A 24,033-nucleotide genomic window follows, 5' to 3' on the forward strand; every position below is an offset into this window, starting at 1 on the left:
AATCCTCTAAAATAAAAAATGTACCTTTAAAAAAACCTCTGTCCATTTCTTACCTCCAGACTGTCGTGAGCAGAAACGTGAAACCTCTAGATCTGGCAACACTGATACGGGGAGTGGTAAGTTGCCATGGTGACCAGGCAGCTTCTTCAGGCAATGTGAGCCTGTGCCTCAGTACTGCAATCTTCTGACTCTTGCTGCTGTGCTTTTGCAACATGAGAGCGAGTTCAACTCACTGAATTGTGACATCTAAATATTCCAGACTCCTTTTGTTAACTATGTTACCTATGTTAACTTATTTATATACATCAGTAACTGTTCTAAAACATGTCTTAAAATATTTATTATTCAAAACTAAAAAGAATAATCAAATGTTTTATACATAGACAAGGTAATCACAATAACCAAATATATTCTACCCTGCTTCACTAAAGCCAAGTTTCAATTCCAGTCACAAACTGTAGACAGCAGCATAACACCACAAGCTCTACATAGTTTAAGCTTGTTTGCTATCGCTGCGAACAGGGCCGGATTAACAAATTCTGGGCCCCTCCCACCTCTCCTCTTATCAACTCAACCTCAGCTAGTTATATGTAAAACTATGTCAGTTACAAATTTCAGTTGATTGTTTGGTAGGCTACAGTAGCCAATGAACAATGAGCAGCACACCATCTAATAATGTAATTAAATCATACGTACCAGCAGTGAGCATAACAGCATGTAATAATAAATAAATGTGCCTCTTACCTTAGAAGATCGGCCTCTTTTCTTGATTTCTTCCTTGAGAATTCAGTCACCATGTCATCAAAGTCCAGCTCTCTGACAAGTTCGGACTCAATAGCCTTCAATGAAAGCGCAGTAAGGTGATTCTGACACATACTTGTTCCGAGTTCATTTTTTATTTTTACCATTTGCGAAAACGATCGTTCACCCTCAGTTACAGGTAACGTCAAAAAAGGTCTCAGGGCAAGAAACACGTTTGGAAAGGTTGATTGTAGGCCATTTCTCAACACAATCTGCAGCAGTTTTGAGGGTGATTTATCCTGCTTAGCCTTTACAAAGAATTTAAATTGAATGAGCTTGTCTGTAAAGCTCTGATACAAATCAGTTGGGTAAGCAGAGGAAAGTGTATTGGCCCACTTACGAATATCACTGGTGTCAGACTCCTTGTCATCAAACAGAACTCCAAAACAATCATTCAGAGGCCTGTATGCATCCAGTCGTTGATTGATACAGCCAAGTAACTGATCAATCATCACGTTGAAAGTCCCCTATCCCCTTTCTTTCCTCCTAGTCTTTTATATATATTAAAATGAGTCACCATGTGTTGTTTGCTATTGTCTCATGGTGCAGGTGTTTCGCAGAGAGCCGGGGTCCATCCTTTGGGGGGTAAGTGAAACTCACTTCACTGACTTCAGGTTCAGGCATCCACCTACCTTCCTTTTAATAAGGGGGGGGGGGTTCTCACCGCTGTGAGTCAGAGAGGACACCTGGTCACACGTTATCCTATTGCAGCTCATGCGCTTATCTTACCTCACCTAGTGAGGCTCTGTTCTATCCATTCCTCTCATCAGGATGTGGCCGTTTTACGCATCCAGTGCTCAAGCCCCATACTAACCTGCATGCTTTCTCTTTACTTGAGGACGCAGGCAGTGCAGAGTCTCGGCCGGTCAATCACAGGTTTTAACAAGTGCCCCTTTACAGAAGCCATAGATGCGGGGTACCCTACTATCCCGACGGGCGACTCCCTTGTACTTCCATTCGTGTCCTGCACCCAGGACCGATTTCCTCTCCTGAAGTTCAGCTCTTCCGAGTATTAACACTCGTATATGTTTTTCTGTAGCTGGGCTTTGCCCCTGGGATGCGTTGACTATGCCACTCTCAGTCAGCAACCACCTTTCCTAATTTCCAGCTGGGGACATCGGCATGCTCCTCTGTCCTAAGTCCGTTCCTTCAGCGGCACTCTGTCCTGCTAACTTCTCTTTCTAGTTCCTCTGCCCTATCCTTACATACCCAGCTCACACCCCATGAATTACTTATAAAATTGTTTGAACACTTGCTTTTTGCCTGCAATCAGCTGTGAAATTCTGAACACAGCTCATATACTGCGAACTCCTGGGTGTGATCTTCCTATACATATAGTGCTTGCTTGCATCCACTTACTTTTTATTTTACAATGCACTGTACCCAAGTTGTCTGTTGAAAATAAATACTCACTTTCTCCAAAACTAAACATCGCTGAACAAAATACTTCAGACTGCTGCTGAACATCTTTTTTTATTTCCTGCAAACTAGATAAATGAGAGGTTTATCTGTTTCTAGTCTTTTTTTTGCACAGATAGAAATATATACAGATTTCTTTTTTTTTTTGTATCAGGGCTGTTTTATCTTTTTTTTTTTTTTTATCAGTTAAAATGGAAAACCAGAAGCCCTACATATAAGGTAGACTCATTGCTGTCATCTGGTTAAGAGATTTTAAATTGCTGAACAAGAATTATTATAATTTTATTTTTTTTTAAATAAAAAAGCTAAGAAATTAATTCCAGTGAATCATTACCATTACTTCATAGGTCTCGCATGTTCCTGTATTAAAGATGCACACATTATTTCAATAGTATTTCCTTATTTTCATAGCTATTAGTGAACAAAAGATGGAGAATGGTTCTGGGAATTTTAAGTTCTTGTGGAAAGAAAATCAATTTAGAATGTTTTGTTTTTTGGGGCCTTGTAAAAAATAGGGGACGCTTATGAAGCTGATCTTGCCTGTCTGTCAGTCACACTGTGTAAGTGAACATATTACCTGCCTGGATTTTGCAACAATCTTCAACAAACATGTATTATACACTCCTGGCATCCTAGAAGTTTCAGATTGCATTTGGCTATAATGCAATTAACTCCTGATTTTATACAAACATCTTAAGGTATCTGCAGAGAGCTATCGATACATTTTTATCCACTACCATTAAAAAAGATCATTAAAAGTAAATTCACCTTTACCATTACATGAGCATGTTTTACATAGGAACACTTCAGACCTATGAAATGATGGCAACACATATTTGGCAAGAGTAACTGGAATTATTTTGTTAGCTCTGTTGTAATTATAATCACATTATCATAACATTTCAGAGACCCTTTTTCATAGTTTCAGTGTACTGTAATTGTAACTTCCAAAACATAGAATCCTTGGGTACTTTTTGTAGCAGTACAGAAAGCAAAAACAGTATAAAAAAAATCACATCACAAGTTTATCAGATATGTGCATTGTGGTGGTTCCAACTTTCTTTTTTTTTTTATTGCATTGTCATTTCAACCAATGTGTTTCATTTCTCAAGCTGTCTTTGTTTACCACACGATTTTACAAGAGTACAAAAAACATCAGAAAGATGTTTTGGAAGACTACCACATTCAAAAGATCTGTTGAGCAAATGTACAGTAATTAGAAGACATCACAGGATGTTTATTTTGCAATGTTAAAAGTATGATGGGACTATTGCTAAGTTTTAAAGCGTCTCTTGTTCACAAATAGCAGCTTTTGTATTTTTCTGCAAGCAAAGCTGGACAGATGCAATGCGATGGGTGGAGATCATTTCACAATTCACTAGGAAGTTGCCATGGCCGACTGCCCAAAACACTCCTGCTTCACCTCATCATCTTCTACACTGGGGTCATAAACTTCGATCCTCTGTCCATCCCTGAGCTGCAGCACAACCTCCTGTAAACACCACCTAAAATAAAAAGCAAGACTGGCAATGTTCATTGTTTGAAATTTGAATAATATGACAAGTCACAAACACATTTAGTTCATAATAGCAACCATTACGTCAGTGATACAGTATATACTCTCTCCATATCTGTAGATACAAAAGCAGAGCTATCAATAATCATGAAAAAAGTAGATCACCATGGCTTGCATTCACTGTTTGCACATGTAAAGAAGCAAGTTTGCCATACAGATGCCTCCAACATCAGATTGTTTTAATAACTGTATGGAACTAAAGAATGCCCTGACCAAATGTTAAAAATTGAAAAGTATGTACAAATATAAATGTAACATAGTCTCCATACAGCCCCAAGCTCATAGGCTCAATAATCTGAGCTAAAGAATGTCCTCAGCAAGTGTCAACTGGTTTTGTCTAGTGTAGCTGGTAATGCCTGATACAAATGTTAATTAGGAAGGCATCTGTTTGTGATCTACATTAGACCTCAGTTGTGTTTATCAAAATCTGCCCAGTGGTGCTTTGTCGACCTGCAACACCCTACAGCCATCTGGTAAAATATGGCATAATCCATCAAGGCTTTCTGATAGCGGATGTGTGCAGCATTCCGTGCAATGTGCTGCTGGATGCTGGCTGCCAGATGTCCATGTGATTGCTGCCAGCACTGTCTAACCCAGCTTAAATACAGTTTATAGCTAGGCCTTTCACAATTCCAAATCTGCCTACACAAAATGTTTGTCTGCAGCTGAGACTCTGAAGGCTTTCTACCACAATGTGTGTGCCAGACCACCCCAGTGGCACATTTCTAACAAAGTACTAGGACTGAAAAACCTTCTAGACTGTGTTTAGAGAATAGGCCGTACTGATTCACATACAAGTTTACGTCTATTTCCAGTTCACACCTGAACTTTGTTTTACTAGCCTGTTTAAAAAGGGATAGAGTGAGGAATGTAAAGATTTGTTTTACGTATTGTTTGAAACTAATCTGCAAAGGTACTCAAACTATGTAGGACAATCATAGTTTAACTTAATCTCCACTGGTCTCTGTACTAGGATCTCCCAGAGCCAAATGAAGCAGTACAGGCCTGGCTAATAAAATTTGATATTGGGGAGGGGGGGGGGGGGGGGGGCACTTCTTCAGGAGGAAATGGGTTCGGCCTTGGACACTGGCTTAAGTACAGGAAAAGAGTGGTCAGGGACAGCTTCATCCTGAGAGCACTTTTATTGTCAGACCTAAAGGACAGTAATTCATTTTAATGGTCAAAAAAACATTCCATGTAAACTAACAGTACCACAAGTGCTTCTTCTATTCAGGCACATTTGCTTAGTGCAGCTGTTTTATGGCTAATGCAAACATGTTTTGGAAGCACATGAAAAAATGCAAAACAGTGCATTCTGGAACATTTTACCATACAAAACTCACTAAGAATGTGGATGGAAATGCAGGCAGGTCTAAACTCTATGGGCATGATGCCACATGTAGCATGACTATTTTTAATGTAAAATTGTAGAGTCTATGCTTACAAAAACACAGTTTACTTGACCATTAAAATGAGGGCCATCAGAAAACTATTTTATAGTTCAATGTGACATTTCTGTGACAATACTGAAAGAAAAAGTAAATATTACCTATCTGTAACATTGAAACTAGTAAAGCAAAAATAGAATTTAGAAATCATCTGTAATTAAAACATATTCACAGCAATTCAAGATCGCACATCAAGAGAAAAACAATTCTAAAGAAAATTATTTGGTATTATGTGATTTGCACAAATATAAATTCAACTGAAATCTGGCAACACCTACTGTACCTGTTCATTATAGTGTCCCTGATAGAGTAGATATAGAGATATCCAGCAGATTTAGACCCAGACACTGGGATTTTGATCTGGTAAAAGAGAACAGGGTGGTAAAAGCATACCACAAATGCATCCAGTATTTAAATGAAAAATAAATGAACAGCTCCTAGATGTTTCTTGCTAGCATTATAATATGAATTCCATCCATTCCATCCATTATCTGTACCCGCTTAATCCTATAGAGGCTCGTGGTAAGCCGGAGCCTAACCCAGCAGATATAGGGGCGCAAGACAGGACTACACCCTGGACGGGACGCCAGTCCATCGCAGAATATGAATTCCCTTTCAGATATATTAAGGAGTTGCTGAGTGAAAATAGTTGCAATGAAATCCAGGGCTCCAGTAAAATTAATTAGAACTGAAACTGGTGACTAGTTATGACAAACCTACAGGTATCTGCTACAGTGATGGATTGCTGGCAGGCTCTTAGATAAAAAGGCTTATGAATTAAAGAATGCAGTGGATTAATATCTCGTCCTGTTTGGGCTAGCATAGTGCAGTGGAGCCAGAGTGATTAAGAAACCCTGGCAGCATGTCTGCCTTCTCTGAACATGAGTACAGAAAGGCCCCTGCTGATGTATTTAGATCTCCCACCCTTTTCTGGCAGGCTAAGGCTGTGATACTTACTCACCTTTGCAGTTGTTTTGTCCACTCTGTTATGTCTGTCTGTCAGCCTGACGTTGTGTACTTGTAGTGGTGGAGCCCCAAGAGATTCCATTGCTGTGTGGTGATCTCTGAGCTGCTCCAGTGCACGGTGATAGTATTCTGACCTAGCAAAGTTTTCTGAGTGGGAGATTTAAAAAAAAGAAAGAAATAAAGAAACTGCTAAATTATACGGCAGTTATTAAACAGGTTATAAAAGACCACAGGAAGTCCTGGTATGCTCCCCAGTAGCTTGGTTTGTTCAGGGTCTAGTGCCACCTTAGAAGGTGTCATAATTAGAAACCTACCTTTATGACTACATAGTGGCACTTTTCATTAGGAAAATATTATAATAATAATAATAATAATAATGGGAGCATCAGGTTTTATTTAAAACTACAATTTACAGGAAATCCACAATGAAAAAGAAATTTGTTGCACGCTACCTCTTGTCAACACTGCATGGAACCTGGTATGTTGGATTGGCTGGGCTTGTATCCTCAAACAAAATGCTAGTGATTTTCAATCAGTCCCTTAAACTCTCCTCACATCACCCCTTCAATTAGAATGGGCTTCGTTTCTACACTTGATGCAGACAGGAGCAAGCGGAGAAGCTCACTGGAAAGGGGGAAGAGTTGTTTACTCTCCTAGCTCACAGGTTTAGTAAAAGCAACACGAGTACAATGCACTTACTTTGCATCAGATAATACATCATTGCACATCCTCCTCCAGACACTACCCCCATGTAGATGGCCATCTTTTGCAGGCTGTTTATTGAAGCTGGCATCTTCTTTTATTTTGCTTCTTTCAAAAACAAAAAACAGGACAAATAAATGACAGCTTGTGCACTTCTAAGTAGCTCAGTAGTAAGCTTCAGTGCCGACAAGAATACTGTATGTCAAACTTTAAAATGAATAAATAAGTCACCACGCTTGAAGTGAACTGCTATAAAAAACATCTGGGAGTAAAAAGCTGTGTGTTGTGTGATTGTGGATAATACAAACTAGATGTACTTTATAAACATCCAATATATTTGTGTACCAGAATCTACCTTGCATTATCTGTGCCTGTACTAATTTCTGATTCCAAATAAAAATTGATGCCACCACTCTTCCCTTCTGCTGGAGCCACCTTTTTCATACATTACTCTTGGGCAAGCAGAGTTGAAAGATTAATGCATTGTGATTCAACTGGACTGGAAGTTGTATGCCGAGTATGACAGGGCTTCACATAATTCATTTTAATAACCAATTAAGAGAAAAGAGGTAGTAATTACAGTGCTCTTCCACTTCCTCGTGGTTAAGTAGGGAACATATGTTCCACAGAGGAGAGTTCTTGACAATCCACCTGTTCCAAGTTGGCCTCTACTAGAGCTATTTTTAGCTACATTTAAAAAAAATGACCTTTCTCTGTAAATCAGACCATTCTGTCATAAACAATAACATAGCTCTTCATTTTTCTGATTTGAAAACCATAATTGGCTAGCAACTTTTATTGTTCGGGCTCTTTCACTTTAAAATAACTTGCCTATGACCATGACAGGATCCAGGCTCCAGTGTCTGAAAACTTGGATTCTTCATTTGAGGTTAATGTCTTTATGGTGCTGACCATAAGGGGTTTTCTATAAGATAATGATGTATCACCTTCCAACCCAACCCCGGTGATCTGAATAAAGAGCTTATACAGATGTGATATGATATCTTCCCTTTATAAAATGTTTATTTTTTTCAGCATTGCTTTTTATTTCATGCATGTACAGGATAAATACATAATATGAACTCACACGATTTTAAGATGGAAAACAAGCTGAGCTTGTAATTGAAGACACCAGGATATAACTCAAATAGGGTGCAGTCAGTGACTGTTCTTGAAGATAGTCTAGCAAATGAACATTCTGTGAATGGTTATTTTGGTGATTCAAGAACAAGTCACTGCTAAGCAAGTCCTCTGTGTATAAATCAGATCAGTTCATTTACATGTTTTGCAATTGTAAATGTGAGTTTTAGTACAGTTTATTTCAGCATTAGTCAGAGCCTGTGCACATGGAAAATGAGAGTTAGCATCTCTCACAACTAAACTAAGAACTCACTGATGCCAGCTAAAAAAAAAAAAAAAAAAAAAAAAAGGTGTTCTACAACAGTATATTCTGTAAAAGCATTTGAAAAGGGCATACATAGTTACTGCAACTGATACAGAACAGATACATTTCTTCACGAAGAATGTGATCGTATTTCTTGATGTTGATGTCCATGTTAAATTGAACTAAAATGGTCTTTATCCCTTTGAAAAAAAAAAGGGATGGGTTGAATGAATGCTAGAACACTACTTTGTGCATTACTGTTTTGGGAGGGGGGAAATCTTCTCTCATGCTGTATTTCCATCACTTAACACAGAACACCACAGACACTAAAGCACCCTACAGACTAATTGCTCAGCTGGGTATCTGACAATGTGCCACCCTCCCAAGGCTGGTTTTATGAGGACACGGACACCACCACTGACATAACTCTCAGAAATTAAATACAATATCAATATAACTTTTTTTGAATTTCTATTTTCAATGTTTCTATATAGTGTATTTTTTCCCTTCTTAATTGCTTATAATTGAATAAAAACAGTCCTACTATTTATTGTATTTAATTGTCTCAATACAGAAAACACTGACTGTTCTGATGTTTGTAAAAGTCCATAAACAGCAAGCTGTTGTTACTTTTGTAAGGTTGACTATAGTGACACTTCCAAAGCCTAAAGATACATTGACGTATTGCACCCCTAGCCAGTCAGAACTGCCATCTGGATAGCTGTCACATTAAACTGATGATCTTTTATGTTACATATAACATAAAATGCATCAACAAGCAAGCATTGTGCTTCCTAGTTGCTATTTATCGCTTTACTTCTAGAAAATACTCATTCTATTGATATATGCAATTACAATGTACCTGAAATATCAAATATTTTATTAATCTAGCACATCATTTTGTATCTAATTTGTGGATTTCAGTATAAATCCAAGCACACTAAATAAACTAAAAACATATTCAGATAGATCTGATTATTCAGTAAAGTCCTGGAATCATATTTAGTTTCATGCGTAAATTGTTTGTAATTATCAATTTTATTTCAGTCTGGTCAAATTTGTTTTATTTACTTATTTATTTTTTATTTAAAGTTAAAATTATTTTCTTATCTTTACTGGGAACTTTTTAAAATGGAACGTAACTTTATAAATAGAACTATGGACATTTTGATCCCATGCAGGAAGTGGTCCATTGGAAAATATAATGGCAAAACTGAAATTTCATTTCTTGTCAGAAAGCAGACATTTATTTATTTTTATTTATTTTTGCTGTTAGGAACCCAAGGGCTCTTGAATTATTACCGGCAAGTTACTTACTGGAAGCATTACCTTCCATTTTACAAGGACAATGGAAGCTACACAACAATACAAGCACTGTCATGATACAAGAAATGAGAAAGGCATGCTCATTTAGGGTTTGCATGCAATAGCATATTTTAGAATTATAGTTTGCTTGTTTATTGTCCAAACATAGCATAAGGTAGTCCTTTTATCTGGAACTAAATAAAATAAGCAACAAAGCCGTACTGTGTAAAGATTCCTGTTATATAGTACCTGTTGATAGTATCTGGAAAATTAGATTTGTGTTTGTATAATATGGTGGGCATGATCAAACCCCTCTGTGCAGTATTTATGCTACCTAGTCAGAGCAAGGACCTGTTGATTATAACCACAGCCTGGCAAAAACTCTATTTCTTTTTTTTTGATTTAGAAAAGGCTCTCTCTATAATCTATAATGTACTTGCACTGGTGGATTCAAGTAATTATACATCTTATAGAAAACTGAAATCCCCCGTCCTCCCAAATACTTCTAACAATGAAGTTCACTCTCCCTAAGATGAACCCTAGTATTCAGAACTGATTTACAGTGGCTTGCGAAAGTATTGACCCCCCCTTGGCATTTGTCCTATTTTGTTGCCTTACAACCTGGAATTAAAATTGATTTTTATTTGGATTTCATGTAATGGACATACACAAAATAGTCCAAATTGGTGAAGTGAAATGAAAAAAATAACTTGTTTAAAAAAATTCTAAAAAATAAATAACGGAAAAGTGGTGCGTGCATATGTATTCACCCCCTTTGCTATTAAGCCTCTAAATAAGATCTGGTGCAACCAATTACCTTCAGAAGTCACAATTAGTTAAATAAAGTCCACCTATGTGCAATCTAAGTTTCACATGATCTCAGTATATATACACCTGTCATGAATGGACCACCACTAAGCAAGCAGCACCATGAAGACCAAGGAGCTCTCCAAACAGGTCAGGGACAAAGTTGTGGAGAAGTACAGATCAGGGTTGGGTTATAAAAAAATATCCGAAACTTTGAACATCCCACGGAGTACCATTAAAGCCATTATTAAAAAATGGAAAGAATATGGCACCACAACAAACCTGGCAAGAGAGGGCCACCCACCAAAACTCACGGACCAGGCAAGGAGGGCATTAATCAGAGAGGCAACAAAGAGACCAAAGATAACGCTGAAGGAGCTGCAAAGCTCCACAACGGAGATTGGAGTATCTGTCCATAGGACCACTTTAAGCCGTACACTCCACAGAGCTGGGCTTTACGGAAGAGTGGCCAGAAAAAAGCCATTGCTTAAAGAAAAAAATAAGCAAACACGTTTGGTGTTCGCCAAAAGGCATGTGGGAGACTCCCCAAACATATGGGAGAAGGTACTCTGGTCAGATGAGACTAAAATTGAGCTTTTTGGCCATCAAGGAAAACGCTATGTCTGGCGCAAACCCAACACCTCTCATCACCCCGAGAACACCATCCCCACAGTGAAGCATGGTGGTGGCAGCATCATGCTGTGGGGATGTTTTTCATCGGCAGGGACTGGGAACCTGGTCAGAATTGAAGGAATGATGGATGGCGCTAAATACAGGGAAATTCTTGAGGGAAACCTGTTTCAGTCTTCCAGAGATTTGAGACTGGGACGGAGGTTCACCTTCCAGAAGGACAATGACCCTAAGCATACTGTTAAAGCAACACTCGAGTGGTTTAAGGGGAAACATTTAAATGTCTTGGAATGGCCTAGTCAAAGCCCAGACCTCAATCCAATTGAGAATCTGTGGTATGACTTAAAGATTGCTGTACACCAGCGGAACCCATCTCCTTGAAGGAGCTGGAGCAGTTTTGCCTTGAAGAATGGGCAAAAATCCCAGTGGCTAGATGTGCCAAGCTTATAGATACATACCCAAAGAGACTTGCAGCTGTAATTGCTGCAAAAGGTGGCTCTACAAAGTATTGACTTTGGGGGGGTGAATACTTATGCACGCTCAAGTTTTCTGTTTTTTTGTCTTATTTCTTGTTTGTTTCACAATAAAAAATATTTTGCATCTTCAAAGTGGTAGGCATGTTGTGTAAATCAAATGATACAAACCCCCAAAAAATCTATTTTAATTCCTGGTTGTAAGGCAACAAAATAGGAAAAATACCAAGGGGGGTCAGTACTTTCGCAAGCCACTGTACAACCTTCAAGTAAAATGAAATGTTTTTTTCAAATCAGTTACAGTACCAGTATTATTTTCCTGTATCAGTTTTTAAACTTAATCATTCTGTGTACAACATTTACAGATGTCTCTATGTTGTACTGACATGGTTATTTCTATATATATAAAAACAAAATACTACAAAAGGCATTTAGTGTGGTACAGGCTACTTTTGAAAAAAAAAACACTAATCTGAACAGGATCTAGTCCCAACAGTTATGTACCAACATAAAAATAGTTATTCACAAGCAAACAATCTTTATTTTCAATCTAAAGTTAATTTCAACAAACCATAAAAACTGTAATGTGAATAATTTTAATTTTCCACTGAAAAAAACACACACAGATACAGGAAATTAATACTGGTGCTGTAAACCTGATAGAAAAAAGCCTTCATTTTACTTTTTAAACAACCTTTACTTTTATGAATATGTTTGACAATGCAGGACAAGTGGAAAGCATGTCTGTAAAAGTTACCTGGGCCAGACTTCCAGCACCTGGCAGCAGGTTGCTATGTCATACTCTGCTGGTGGTAACGCAATATAGAGCAAACTCAACAGGGGTGGATTAATTAGTTGCTCTTTCATAAGGTGTCCTCCAAGCTTAAGTATAGGACATTGCACTCTCTGCAATCAATCACCTAAAGTCTTGGGTGTAGCAACACCTGGAGACTTTATGCAAATCTCATAATGAAAATGCATTTAATTCTGCTCAGGAACTCATCATCCTCATAATGCTGAACCTAGCTGTCAAGACCTGCTGTACAGTGTGTGAACCTACAGCTACTTCAAAACCAACTCAGACAGTCATCAGACGGGTGTGTTCAAGGATCTCTTTCATTCATGCTTTGTCCACATGGTCTCCAGGTTGCTGGAATCATGTTGAAATCACACAGCCATGCAACACATAGGAGAAACCTTCATATTACAAGGTTGTTCAATGGCTTCTGAGAGAACCTTGCTCTGACTCCCCTGCCAATGTCCATGTTTGATTTAAAAAGCCCAAAATGCTGGGTTCCGGCATGGCTTAGGTTAAAATACTTGGTGGTAAAGGGTTAAATGCATATGACTGTCTGCTTCTGTAATCTCATTACTAATTTGTCATGTTATACAAAGAGGTTTCAGTGATTCCTTCTACAATTAAGCAAAGAGAAACCATTTTTGCAATGTATGATGCTCTGAGTTAACCTATATAAACCATGTAACACTCCTGTCAACCATTTTTACGAAGCTTTTTTTAAATTAACTAAACAAAGACAGAATATGTATTGTCAGAGATAAATCACTGTTATTAATATTATTATTATGAATGTCTAATTTTACCTGAACAAATAATTAAAATTAATCATTAGGATACTGTATGTATCTTAAATAACCCAAACAAACATTTTCCTGATCTGCGTGTTCTACCGGCCAGTCAATACTGCTTCAATTGATCAAATTTCCCAGGCGCTAAAAATAACATGAAAAAGTGTAAAAACAGCTCAATATTTTTCTTCTTGATTACCCACACTTTGTAACACTCAATAAAATAGTTCTCATGTTTATGAGCAAAGTGTACAATAATGGTAACATAGCAGTAAACCGGGAGAACCTTTATATGTTTGGTAAAAGGCAAAAAATGTGTCTCTTTCTTTGTTCTCTCACTTTAAAGGTTTGGGGTACTTCTAACATGTGCTGCTTTTCAGTTCCTCATTAGGGCTGACCTGTTAACGTGCAGGTGGCAAAACATGACCATTTCTAGCTATTAGAAAGTAAGAGGAGGCCATTGCAGAATGTGTTTGAATAATGTGTGTGTGTGTGTGTGTGTGTGTGTGTATGTGTGAGAGAGAGAAATAGGAATTCTTTTTTTTGTGGATTTCTCAGTTTATGGATACACAGAGTGTGTATGTATGTATGTGTATGTGTGTATATATTATATATATACACACACACAGTACCAGTCAAAAGTTGAGTACACCTGCTTGAAACCAGGTTTTTCATGATTATCTATGCTTTTAACTGTATAAACTTGTCTATAAACACTTAATATTTCATTATATGATCCGTGTACTTATATAAGCTGATAATCATAAGTGAATCACATTCAAAAATTTCATTTTTAAATGAAAATGTAAATCTTGTCAATTTCAATGAAATAGCCACCCAAAGCAAGGGGATTTCAGTCTGAAGCCCAAGTCAGTTAAAAGACTGAAATGTGTATAACACGGTGTTAGAACACTTGCCTAAGTATAAAAGTGTCTTTCTTAGATGCTCTCTGAGTTAACTAGTATGTTATCTAATTAACATTTTGTCACCAATTACTGTTAACAGGTGATGGTCCATGATTACTATAAATATAGGTAGCATTGGCAGAAGTTTGTCATTCCTGAATGTAAGGGTGCAGAAAATGGCAAAATACGCTCAGTTAAGCAAAGAAAAAAGACAGTCTGTAATTACTTTAAGAAATGAAGGTCAATCTTTTAGACAAATCGCAAGAACTTTGCAAGTGTCTGTAACTGTTGTGGCCAAGACCATCAAAAGATATGAAGAAACCTGCACTCATGAGGACCGAACAAGGTCAGGCAGGCCAAGGGTGACCTCAGAATCAGAGAACAAGTTCATTCGAGTCACAGGTCTGCAAAACCGACGATTAACTGCCCCTGAAATACAAGCTCAGCTAAATGCTACTAGAAGTACAGATGTTTCAACATCAACTGTTCAGAGGAGATTGCGTGAAGCTGGCCTAACTGGAAGAATTGCTGCAAAGAAACCATTGTTAAGAGTGCAGAATAAGAGGAAGAGACTTGCCTGGGCCAAAAGACACAGAAAGGAGTGGAAGTCAGTCTTATGGACTGATGAGTCAAAATTTGAAATATCTGGGTCCAACCGTCGAGTATTTGTAAGATGCAGAGCGGGTGAGCGCGTGAGTTCTGCATGCGTGGTTCCCACTGTCAAGCATGGAGGAGGCAGTGTCATAGTCTGGGGTTGCTTTGCTGGTGACAGAGTTGGTGATCTTTACCAAGTCCATTTCAAGCTCAACCAGCATGGCTATCATAGCATACTTCACAGGCAAACCATTCCATCAGGATTACGGCTAGTTGGGCAGTCCTTCATTCTTCAGCAAGATAATGACCCTAAACAAACCTCAAAGTTGTGCAAGAACTATCTGACGAAGAAGGAAAGTGAAGGACAACTCAATCTAATATATATGTATATGAATATGAGAAGTAACTGATAAACTGAAAATATACTATATTAATAATCAGCTACAATATTCCACCTTCTAGCTAGGTATGTATACATATATACAAAATGTGGTGGTCATAATGATGGTGTCACTAGCCTTGAAACAGAATGACTGGAGATGGGGCATTTATTATCCCCACTAACCCTTACTTGCTAAAAACTTTCCTATCCCTGAAACCTTCCTAAACTCCTCTTTAAATATACTGTATGTAATAATGTACTCACTATGTTATCCATTTTTGTAATTTAGAATGACTAGAGGTAGGGCTGTCATTGACTATTTTCCCCACAAGCATATGAAAAATATATATGCAAGTTTATTATTATTATTATTATTATTATTATTATTAAAATCCATCCCAGTGGTATTCCAAACATAAAATTACTACCAATACAGATTGACTGCACATTTTTAAATAAAAAAAACAATGTGCTATTCATTAAGTAAGGGCTCTGAGTAGAATAAAGGGGGAACAAATGTATGTGCATAGCTGAAGCTGAAGTGAATTAGTTTACACCCTTCCCATTATTTTGTGCTCACTCAAATGTAAAACTATACACTGCTAATGTCTGAAGAACAAACCGTTTTATAGTGTACAGTAGTTCTGTTTGTCAAACTGTAATTCAAAAGTAGAGGAACCCAAGAGCATCCATACAGCATTACAAGTAGTATGCTTTCACTGCCCCCTGGTGCCAATCTTCTGGTAACACAACCATGTACTACTCTGCCTTTATTTAAATGTACTAATCTGACTAGTATTAGACGGAAAAAATAAAATAAAATAATCGAACATGCAGGTGTATCCAGACTTGAAACGTCAGTGTATGTAACTATAGCAATGCTTGTGGTTTAAGTGGGTTAGAATTTTTTTTTCTTTCAATTTCTGCTTAAAAATTCAGTGTCAATGGATCGATATTTACCCGACTGTCTTCAAATATTCCGAAAAAAATTCACCGTAAAACGGATTGCATTACTACTACTAATAATAATAATAATAATAATAATAATAATAATAATAATAACAACAACAGGTTGGTAAGATTCAGATAAATCTCGCCATCACTAGCTGCACGAACCCAAGGGCAAGGATGGACTTTTTTTACACCAACGTAGCGAACAGCAAATAAAAAACTGTATCTTATTTAAACTAAAATAATTCAGGAAGTTACGGTGTACAGAGTGTACAATCTAAGCATTGTGTTACAAACTGTCGGCTTCTAAATAGTTAAATTACGCTTGACTTACAAAAATGTACATTGGATTTCTCGTCCAAGGGGGGCGCCATCTTGTTTTTCAACAACAATCTTTATTGACAGTAACAAATCTATATCTCACATGCTTTATTTGTGCCGTGAAACTTTTTAACACATCTAATTAGTACTGTTACCATTTGTAGCTGTGCGACAGGAATTTTTCGTCATATATATCTTATTTGTAACATAAACAGATTCTGGAACAAAATGTATCAAGGCTTCAGTCACCTTAGATCCTGATTATATGTGGTTTGTTATCCCGTACACACACACACACTCAAACGGTTATCATATTTACATACTTTATTCATTCATGGTATTTGATTACTGATTTAACAACCTTGATATTATTATAGAAAGACAAACATAGAATGTTGATGAATGCTTACTTTTATTCATAATTGACATGGGCAAGTGCCTCTGTGATTTTTCACGACTGGCTATGGTCCTGATAATAACAACAATAATAATAATAATAATAATAATAATAATAATAATAATAAAATAATACAGTAACCATAGATGTTTAAAACTACCCTGCTCCAATTTTTAAATGTTGTGAACATTACATTTTTTTTAAGTAGGGGTTTGGTTACTTGCCCCCGAGAGACACTTGGGGTCCCGAGACACAAACATTGTGCTCTGTGAATAGGCCAATGCACTGTTGTAATTGGGTACATAAATGGTCGTTTCATGATGAGTCAAGCAGTGTGCAGCATGACAAACTGTATGTTTAAATGATATTCAATGTGAATATTGCATAGAAAAAGCTACTTGTTTGTATTTAATATAGGCTAATTAGCATCTTGTAAAACAAAAACTAAAAACTTTCTCCTATAAATACATTTTTTATATAAATATTTTATACCAGATGTGTTCAAACAATTATTCAGGTGGAAATAGAAAAGAATATTACAACTGGATTTTTTTAGTTTGTTCACCTGACCAAATTTCTGAAAAAAAAAAAAAAAAAAAAAAAAAAACCTTTGAATGAAAAACGGATTGCTTGGGTACATTTCCATTTATGGTTCTTTGTGTGCTAGGTCTTCCTACAAGTGTACTGGCTCCAGCGTTGAGGAGGTACAAGTACGGGTACAAGTATCCATTGCCGAAGCAAGTTCCAGTCTACAGATAAATCAGAGCTCATCAGGCTGTGAGGCTATGATCTGAAATTGTTTGATAACTGATGGCAAGAAGAGCAGGAGACATTGCCCGGCATGGGAAGACAAATACTCTTGGTTGAGGTATTCTGTGATGCCTGCTACATGTGCCTTCCGAGATTAGAAAAATGCTGCAAGACATGAGAGGCATTCTACAGCATCACAGGCAGCCAGATCAACATAGCAATGCTATGGCAAAGCTACAGCATTTTTAGCTATCTGCAATAAGGAAGCATCTAGCATCACACACTGTCAGAACTAGAGTCAAGAGGAACACACATGGTTTGTTGCAGATTGTAGACATTATTGTGATGGGTAATCAGTGCAATTTTGCTTTAAAAGGCAACTGACTGAAAGAACACCACAAAGGGTGACATTTTTTTTTTTTTTTTTTGACCACAGAAGTAAATCAGACCTATTGTTCAAGGAATTTCTTGACCCTGCTAGTAAAAATGTAAAATACCAATCACCACAGATGCAGAATGAGATTACAATAATCTGTGAGAAAGAAATCAGAGATGTCTATTTTAGATTTCTATATAAACAGCAATACTGGAATCACTGCAAACGTGGACATAGAAAAGCAGTGAACTGATGAAAAATGTGCTGTTGTTGCAGAGTGTTATGGGGGGTCTGCCTGACATGGGCAAGTGCCTCTGTGATTTTTCACGGCTGGCTATGGCCCTGATAATAATAATAATAATTCAGTAACCATAGATGTTTAAAACTACATTGCTCCAATTTCTAAAGTTATAAACACATAGGGAAATACTGTGCACATTGTCATTCCCTCCAGCATTTGACAGATGAAAATAGATACACGTGTGTGGCATTAATGGGGCAAGGGGCTCATGTGTTATAGTGAGCGACCCGCTTCCACGGGGTCTGAGACATGCCCGTCTCAGAGAATTTAAATGCTGTTAACTTTAAAATATGCAATTTCCTGCAACCTAGAATGTACATTTTTACATTTAGATACAACAATAACCTGTAAATGTTTCATTGTGACTCCATCATGCTGAAGGGCCTTCCCTCTTCTTAACCCTGTGCTCGGTGCCCTGTCCTGAGCCACACTTGATTTGTTTTTAAAGCAGGTGGTATAAACTGAAATATCCAAAACGAAAAATATCCTTTTTAATTTTAAGAACATATATTTCTTACTACTAATACAAATACTACAGAATACACATTTCTGTGCTTGCATGATATACTGTACACACATTTACGTGTATTCTTATCAAAATACATATTAAATAGACAGAAGAAATGACAGCAACCATTAGCATTTTTTTGTTGGGATACACAGTATTAGAAGCAAATTGTGGTAGGACTACAGAACTGAAAATGGGTAGCCTACTGAGTAGGTTACCTATTTGTACCATAGCTCCTTAATGTGTAGAGTTGGCATTTAATAAGAATTTCACTCTTCTAACCAGAAAATAGGTAAACTTTGCTTTAATGTTGGTTCATTGCATCCTCTTTATTACCAATAATGATTTGCCTGCTGCCATTACATTTTCCAATAACATTTTCCAATAAGCTATATATATATATATATATATATATATATATATATATATATATATAGCATATATACCATACATTCAACACCTGTGCTTATGGCAATACCGTTCGGTAGCCCATAAATTTACATGAAACTTTTGTTACGGAATTTTAAAACCGTTACACAACAGTTTCACGGTTACTTTCACATCGTGTCAGTAGTGCACAAGTCAAAGTGTGTATGCGTATAAAATTAGTGTGTGTGTGTGTGTATATATATATATATATATATATATATATATATATATATATATATATATATATATATATATATATATATATATATATATATATAGTACTGTGCAAAAGTTTTAGGCAGGTGTGAAAAAATGTTGTAAAGTAAGAATGCTTTCAAAAATAGACATGTTAATAGTTTATGTTTATCAATTAACAAAATGCAAAGTGAGTGAACAGAAGAAAAATCTACATCAAATCAATATTTGGTGTAACCATCCTTTGCCTTCAAAACAGCATCAATTCTTCTAGGTACACTTGCACACAGTTTTTGAAGGAACTCGGCAAGTAGGTTGGCCCAAACATCTTGGAGAACTAACCACAGTTCTTCTGTGGATTTAGGCAGCCTCAGTTGCTTCTCTCTCTTCATCGAGTCTGTCTGGGATTACATGATGTTGAGATTAGGGCTCCGTGGGGGCCATACCATCACTTCCAGGACTCCTTGTTTTTCTTTACGTTGAAGATAGTTTTTAATGACTTTTGCTGTATGTTTGGGGTCGTTGTCATGCTGCAGAATAAATTTGGGGCCAATCAGATGCCTCCATGATGGTAACGTATGATGGATAAGTATCTGCCTGTACTTCTCAGCATTGAGGAGATCATTCATTCTGACCAAATCCCCAACTCCATTTGCAGAAATGCAGCCCCAAACTTGCAAGAAACCTCCACCATACTTCACTGTTGCCTGCAGACACTCATTCGTGTACCGCTCTCCAGCCCTTCAGCGAATAAACTGCCTTCTGCTACAGTCAATATTTCAAATTTTGACTCATCAGTCCAGAGCACCTGCTGCCATTTTTCTGCACCCCAGTTACTGTGTTTTCATGCATAGTTGAGTCGCTTGGCCTTGTTTCCACGTTTGAGGTATGGCTTTTTGGCCGCAAGTCTTCAATGAAGGCCACTTCTGACCAGACTTCTCCGGACAGTAGATGGGTGTACCAGGGTCCCACTGTTTTCTGCCAATTCTGAGCTGATGGCATTGCTGGACATCTTCCGATTGTGAAGGGAAGTAAGCATGATGTGTCTTTCATCTCCTGCAGTAAGTTTACTTGGCCGACCACTGCGTCTACGGTCCTCAACGTTGCCCGTTTCTTTGTGCTTCTTCAAAAGAGCTTGGACAGCACATCTGGAAACCCCTGTCTGCCTTGAAATTTCTGCCTGGGAGAGAACTTGCTGATGCAGTATAACTACCTTGTATCTTGTTGCTGTGCTCAGTCTTGCCATCGTGTATGACTTAACAGTAAACTGTCTTCAGCAACCTCACCTTGTTAGCTGAGTTTGGCTGTTCCTCACCCAGTTTTATTCCTCCTACACAGCTGTTTCTGTTTCAGTTAATGATTGTGTTTCAACCTACATATTGAATTGATGATCATTAGCACCTGTTTGGTATAATTGTTTAATCATACACCTGACTATATGCCTACAAAATCCCTGACTTTGTGCAAGTGTACCTAGAAGAACTGATGCTGTTTTGAAGGCAAAGGGTGGTCACACCAAATATTGATTTGATGTAGATTTTTCTTCTGTTCATTCACTTTGCATTTTGTTAATTGATAAATATAAACTATTAACATGTCTATATTTGAAAGCATTCTTACTTTACAGCATTTTTTCACACCTGCCTAAAACTTTTGCACAGTAGTGTGTGTGTGTCATATATATATATATATATATATATATATATATATATATATATATATATATATATATATATATATATATATATATATATAATAAACAGACAGCCATTTGGCTATAGTTAAAATAACAGAACTTTACCATGTAAATGTATGTATTGGTATACAGATTTTTTTACAACTTTTGAAACATTCTATATAGGGGGGAAATGATATTGTGTGTCATTCACGGAGTTTCCATTCAAGTTTTTTTTTTTTAAAAAATAGAGACATTTACAAGAGAAAAATGTCTTGTGTAAAATACTTTTTTGGGTTTCCATTTGCTCAATTTATTTTACTCCATTAAACCAGGCTCATCACCTGACACCATGCAAATTAATGGGAAAGGTGGGGGTTGATATGTAAATTAGCTATGCGTAAAGGACTGGTGCTGTTTTTGTAGATCACTAGTTAACTGTTGTGAAAATGTGGTTTCCATGTGCAGAGAACTGGTACACGAGTGAATCTAAACTACTGCAATAAAGCAAAATAACTCGTACCTGACTGGTTAATGTGTTTTACTACTCTTGCCCAAATTGTTTTTCAAATGTCATTAGTAGTGAATACTGTTTCAACTAATGTATCTTACGACTCATTATATAGATAGATAGATAGATAGATATAGTGACAGGATGGACGAGGTGGTGTAAATGATTACAATGTCCACAACTGTAATTGCTTAACATCAGCTGCTGGCAATATTTATTTTTGTTAGAAGGTGAAAGTAACAGAAAGAAAACAACTCAAATCTTCACTACCAACTAGTGGTAGTCTTTAAACTGTCTGTATGCAATTTAGTACCGCCAGTTTGACACCATTACCTCCACCAGAGTACCCTTACCTACAATGGTAGTGGTGTAAGGCTCTGGTGTACCATACCCTTGATTATACAGTTCACACAGACTACTATTTACACTATATCCATTCAACAGGGTATACCTGACATGCACTTGGTTGGTTTGCTCTTGAGTGGGGTTTTTGCAGTCTCTCTGCAACTACTCAGTTGCTTTGTTTAAACCGTAGGCGTTAGTAAGTAAATCTTTGCTTCACTTACTTCACTTCCAATGAAAACCGTCATTCAATTTTGGTTCACTTGGTCTGGTTTCTTCTGCGCTGAGCAGATGGCCAGTCAGCTTCTCCAACAGACTTTGGTTTAACTGGACTTAGAGGATAGACTCCACTCTCAAAGATCTAGGCTTTTCTTTTTCTTCAAAAAGGCACTTTATGACCAAACACGAATTTCCTTTTGTTGAAACACTTGACTGCAAACACCCCTCTCACTCTCCATTAACTCCAACCACTTCCCCATGCAAACTCCCCTTGCCCCTTTTAAAGATGGCCACCCTTCAGATCCAGGTCACAGGTCAATCACAGAGTTCTTTTCCTTTTCCTAGATAAGTCTACCCATTTCCCATAGCTCTGTCTGAAACAGCGCCACCCCTAAAAGTGGTCACTCCATTGTCATTAAAACAAACCATATTTTTTATCAGTTGCATCTATTCCAGGTTAAAACATGGATAAACTAAGTATGATAATCCTCTATGTTACAATATAATACTCCCCACTGTTCTATATTCGTAACATTAGCAATTATACACCGATTTATATATATATATATATATATATTATATGCACGGGGGAAGGCAGCAGCAGGGCTGGTAGGTGACGTAATCACAAATAAGAAGAACTTACAAAGGTGCTGGCTCTTTGGTACAGCAGTATCGGCACTATGCTTCAATGTGAAAGATCCCGGGTTCACGCCCACTCTCTGCCTGTGTGTGGATTGCCTTGCCCTGTGTGATGCACCTATCTGCATTAAGCGAGATCTCTACATATATATATATATATATATAATAACAAGTTTACTGAACTGTGTTTACTTTTCTTTTTAAACAGCTGAAGAAGGGCTTTTGCCTGAAACAAACATAAAGGATTTGTTAATTTTGTAAAAATTAAAACATTTTGAAAAAAAAAAAAGCTTTTTTTTCACAAAAGAAAGTGTAATATAATATTTTTTTTAATCTTTTAAACTTTTTGTGTACATTTTTTAAAAACCTTTTCTTTCATATATATATATATATATATATATATATATATATATATATATATATATATATATATATATATATATATACACACACACACACTGAGTGTACAAAACATTAGGAACACCTGCTCTTTCCATGAAATAGGCTGACGAGTGAATCCAGGTGAAAGCTATGATCCCTTATTGATGTAACCTGTTAAATCCATTTAAATCAGTGTAGATTGTGTATGTGTGCCATTCAGAGGGTACATGGGCAAGACAAAATATTTAAGTGCCTTTGAACAGGGTATGGTAGTAGGTGCCAGGCACAGCAGTTTGAGTGTGTCAAGAACTGCAATGCTGCTGGGTTTTTCACGCTCAGCAGTTTCCTGTGTGTATCAAGGATGGTCCAAAGGACATCCAGCCAATGGCAGGCCAGTTGTCGAAAACGGCTCATTGATGAAAGATGCCAAAGGAGGCTGACACGAATTGTGCAGAGCAACAGACGGGCTACAGTTAGTCAACTGACAGTCCAGTACAACATTGGTGCCGAAAGACCCATAAAAGAATGCACAACTCGTCGTACCTTGACACGAATGGGGTATGGCAGCCGACGACCTAACAGATTTCCACGTCTTTCAGCAAAACACAAGAAACTGCGGTTGCAGTGGGCTAAGGAACAAAAACACTGGACACTGGAGGATTGGAAAAATATTGCCTGGTCTGATGAATCCCGGTTTCTGCTGTTTCACGCCAATGGGAGGACTAGGGTATGGAGAAAACCACGAGTACATGCATCCATCATGCCGCGTGTCAACATTGCAGGCTGGTGGTGGTGGTGTGATGGTATGGGGTGTATTTTCATGGCACACATTGGGCCCCTTTATAAAAGTGGAGCAACTTTTGAATGTCACGGGATATCTGAACATTATTGCCAATGAGGTGCATCCCTTCATGGCAGCAGTGTATCCATCTGCTAATGGATTTTTTCAGCAGGATAATGCCCCATGCCACAAGGCTAAGATTGTCCAGGAATGGTTCCACTAACATGACAGTGAACTCAGCTTACTGCAGTAGCCTGCCCAGTCACAAGATCTTAATC

General features: G+C 37.4%; 1 protein-coding gene across 4 annotated transcripts; it reads right to left on the minus strand.

The window, feature by feature from the left end:
• Nucleotides 1-1,972: 1,972 nt before the first annotated feature.
• On the minus strand, nucleotides 1,973-22,203 carry LOC121314564 (cytochrome c oxidase assembly factor 1 homolog). 4 transcript variants are annotated; one of them, XM_041247974.1, is made up of 5 exons: nucleotides 21,960-22,203; nucleotides 6,910-7,017; nucleotides 6,206-6,357; nucleotides 5,528-5,604; nucleotides 1,973-3,725 (listed from the first exon to the last, which is right to left on the minus strand). In XM_041247974.1, exons 2-5 carry the CDS (start codon nucleotides 7,001-7,003, stop codon nucleotides 3,599-3,601), a joined length of 450 nt encoding a protein of 149 aa, XP_041103908.1. In that variant the 5' UTR covers nucleotides 7,004-7,017; nucleotides 21,960-22,203; the 3' UTR covers nucleotides 1,973-3,598. The 4 variants fall into 4 exon arrangements, with proteins under 4 accessions (XP_041103908.1, XP_041103905.1, XP_041103907.1 ...); XM_041247971.1 differs by having other exon boundaries at nucleotides 6,910-7,020; XM_041247973.1 differs by lacking the exon at nucleotides 21,960-22,203 and adding an exon at nucleotides 16,265-16,314 and having other exon boundaries at nucleotides 1,974-3,725.
• Nucleotides 22,204-24,033: the final 1,830 nt, after the last annotated feature.

The sequence above is a fragment of the Polyodon spathula genome, chromosome 4 (assembly GCF_017654505.1).
Source record: "Polyodon spathula isolate WHYD16114869_AA chromosome 4, ASM1765450v1, whole genome shotgun sequence".
In the NCBI taxonomy this organism is placed as follows: Eukaryota; Metazoa; Chordata; class Actinopteri; order Acipenseriformes; family Polyodontidae; genus Polyodon; species Polyodon spathula.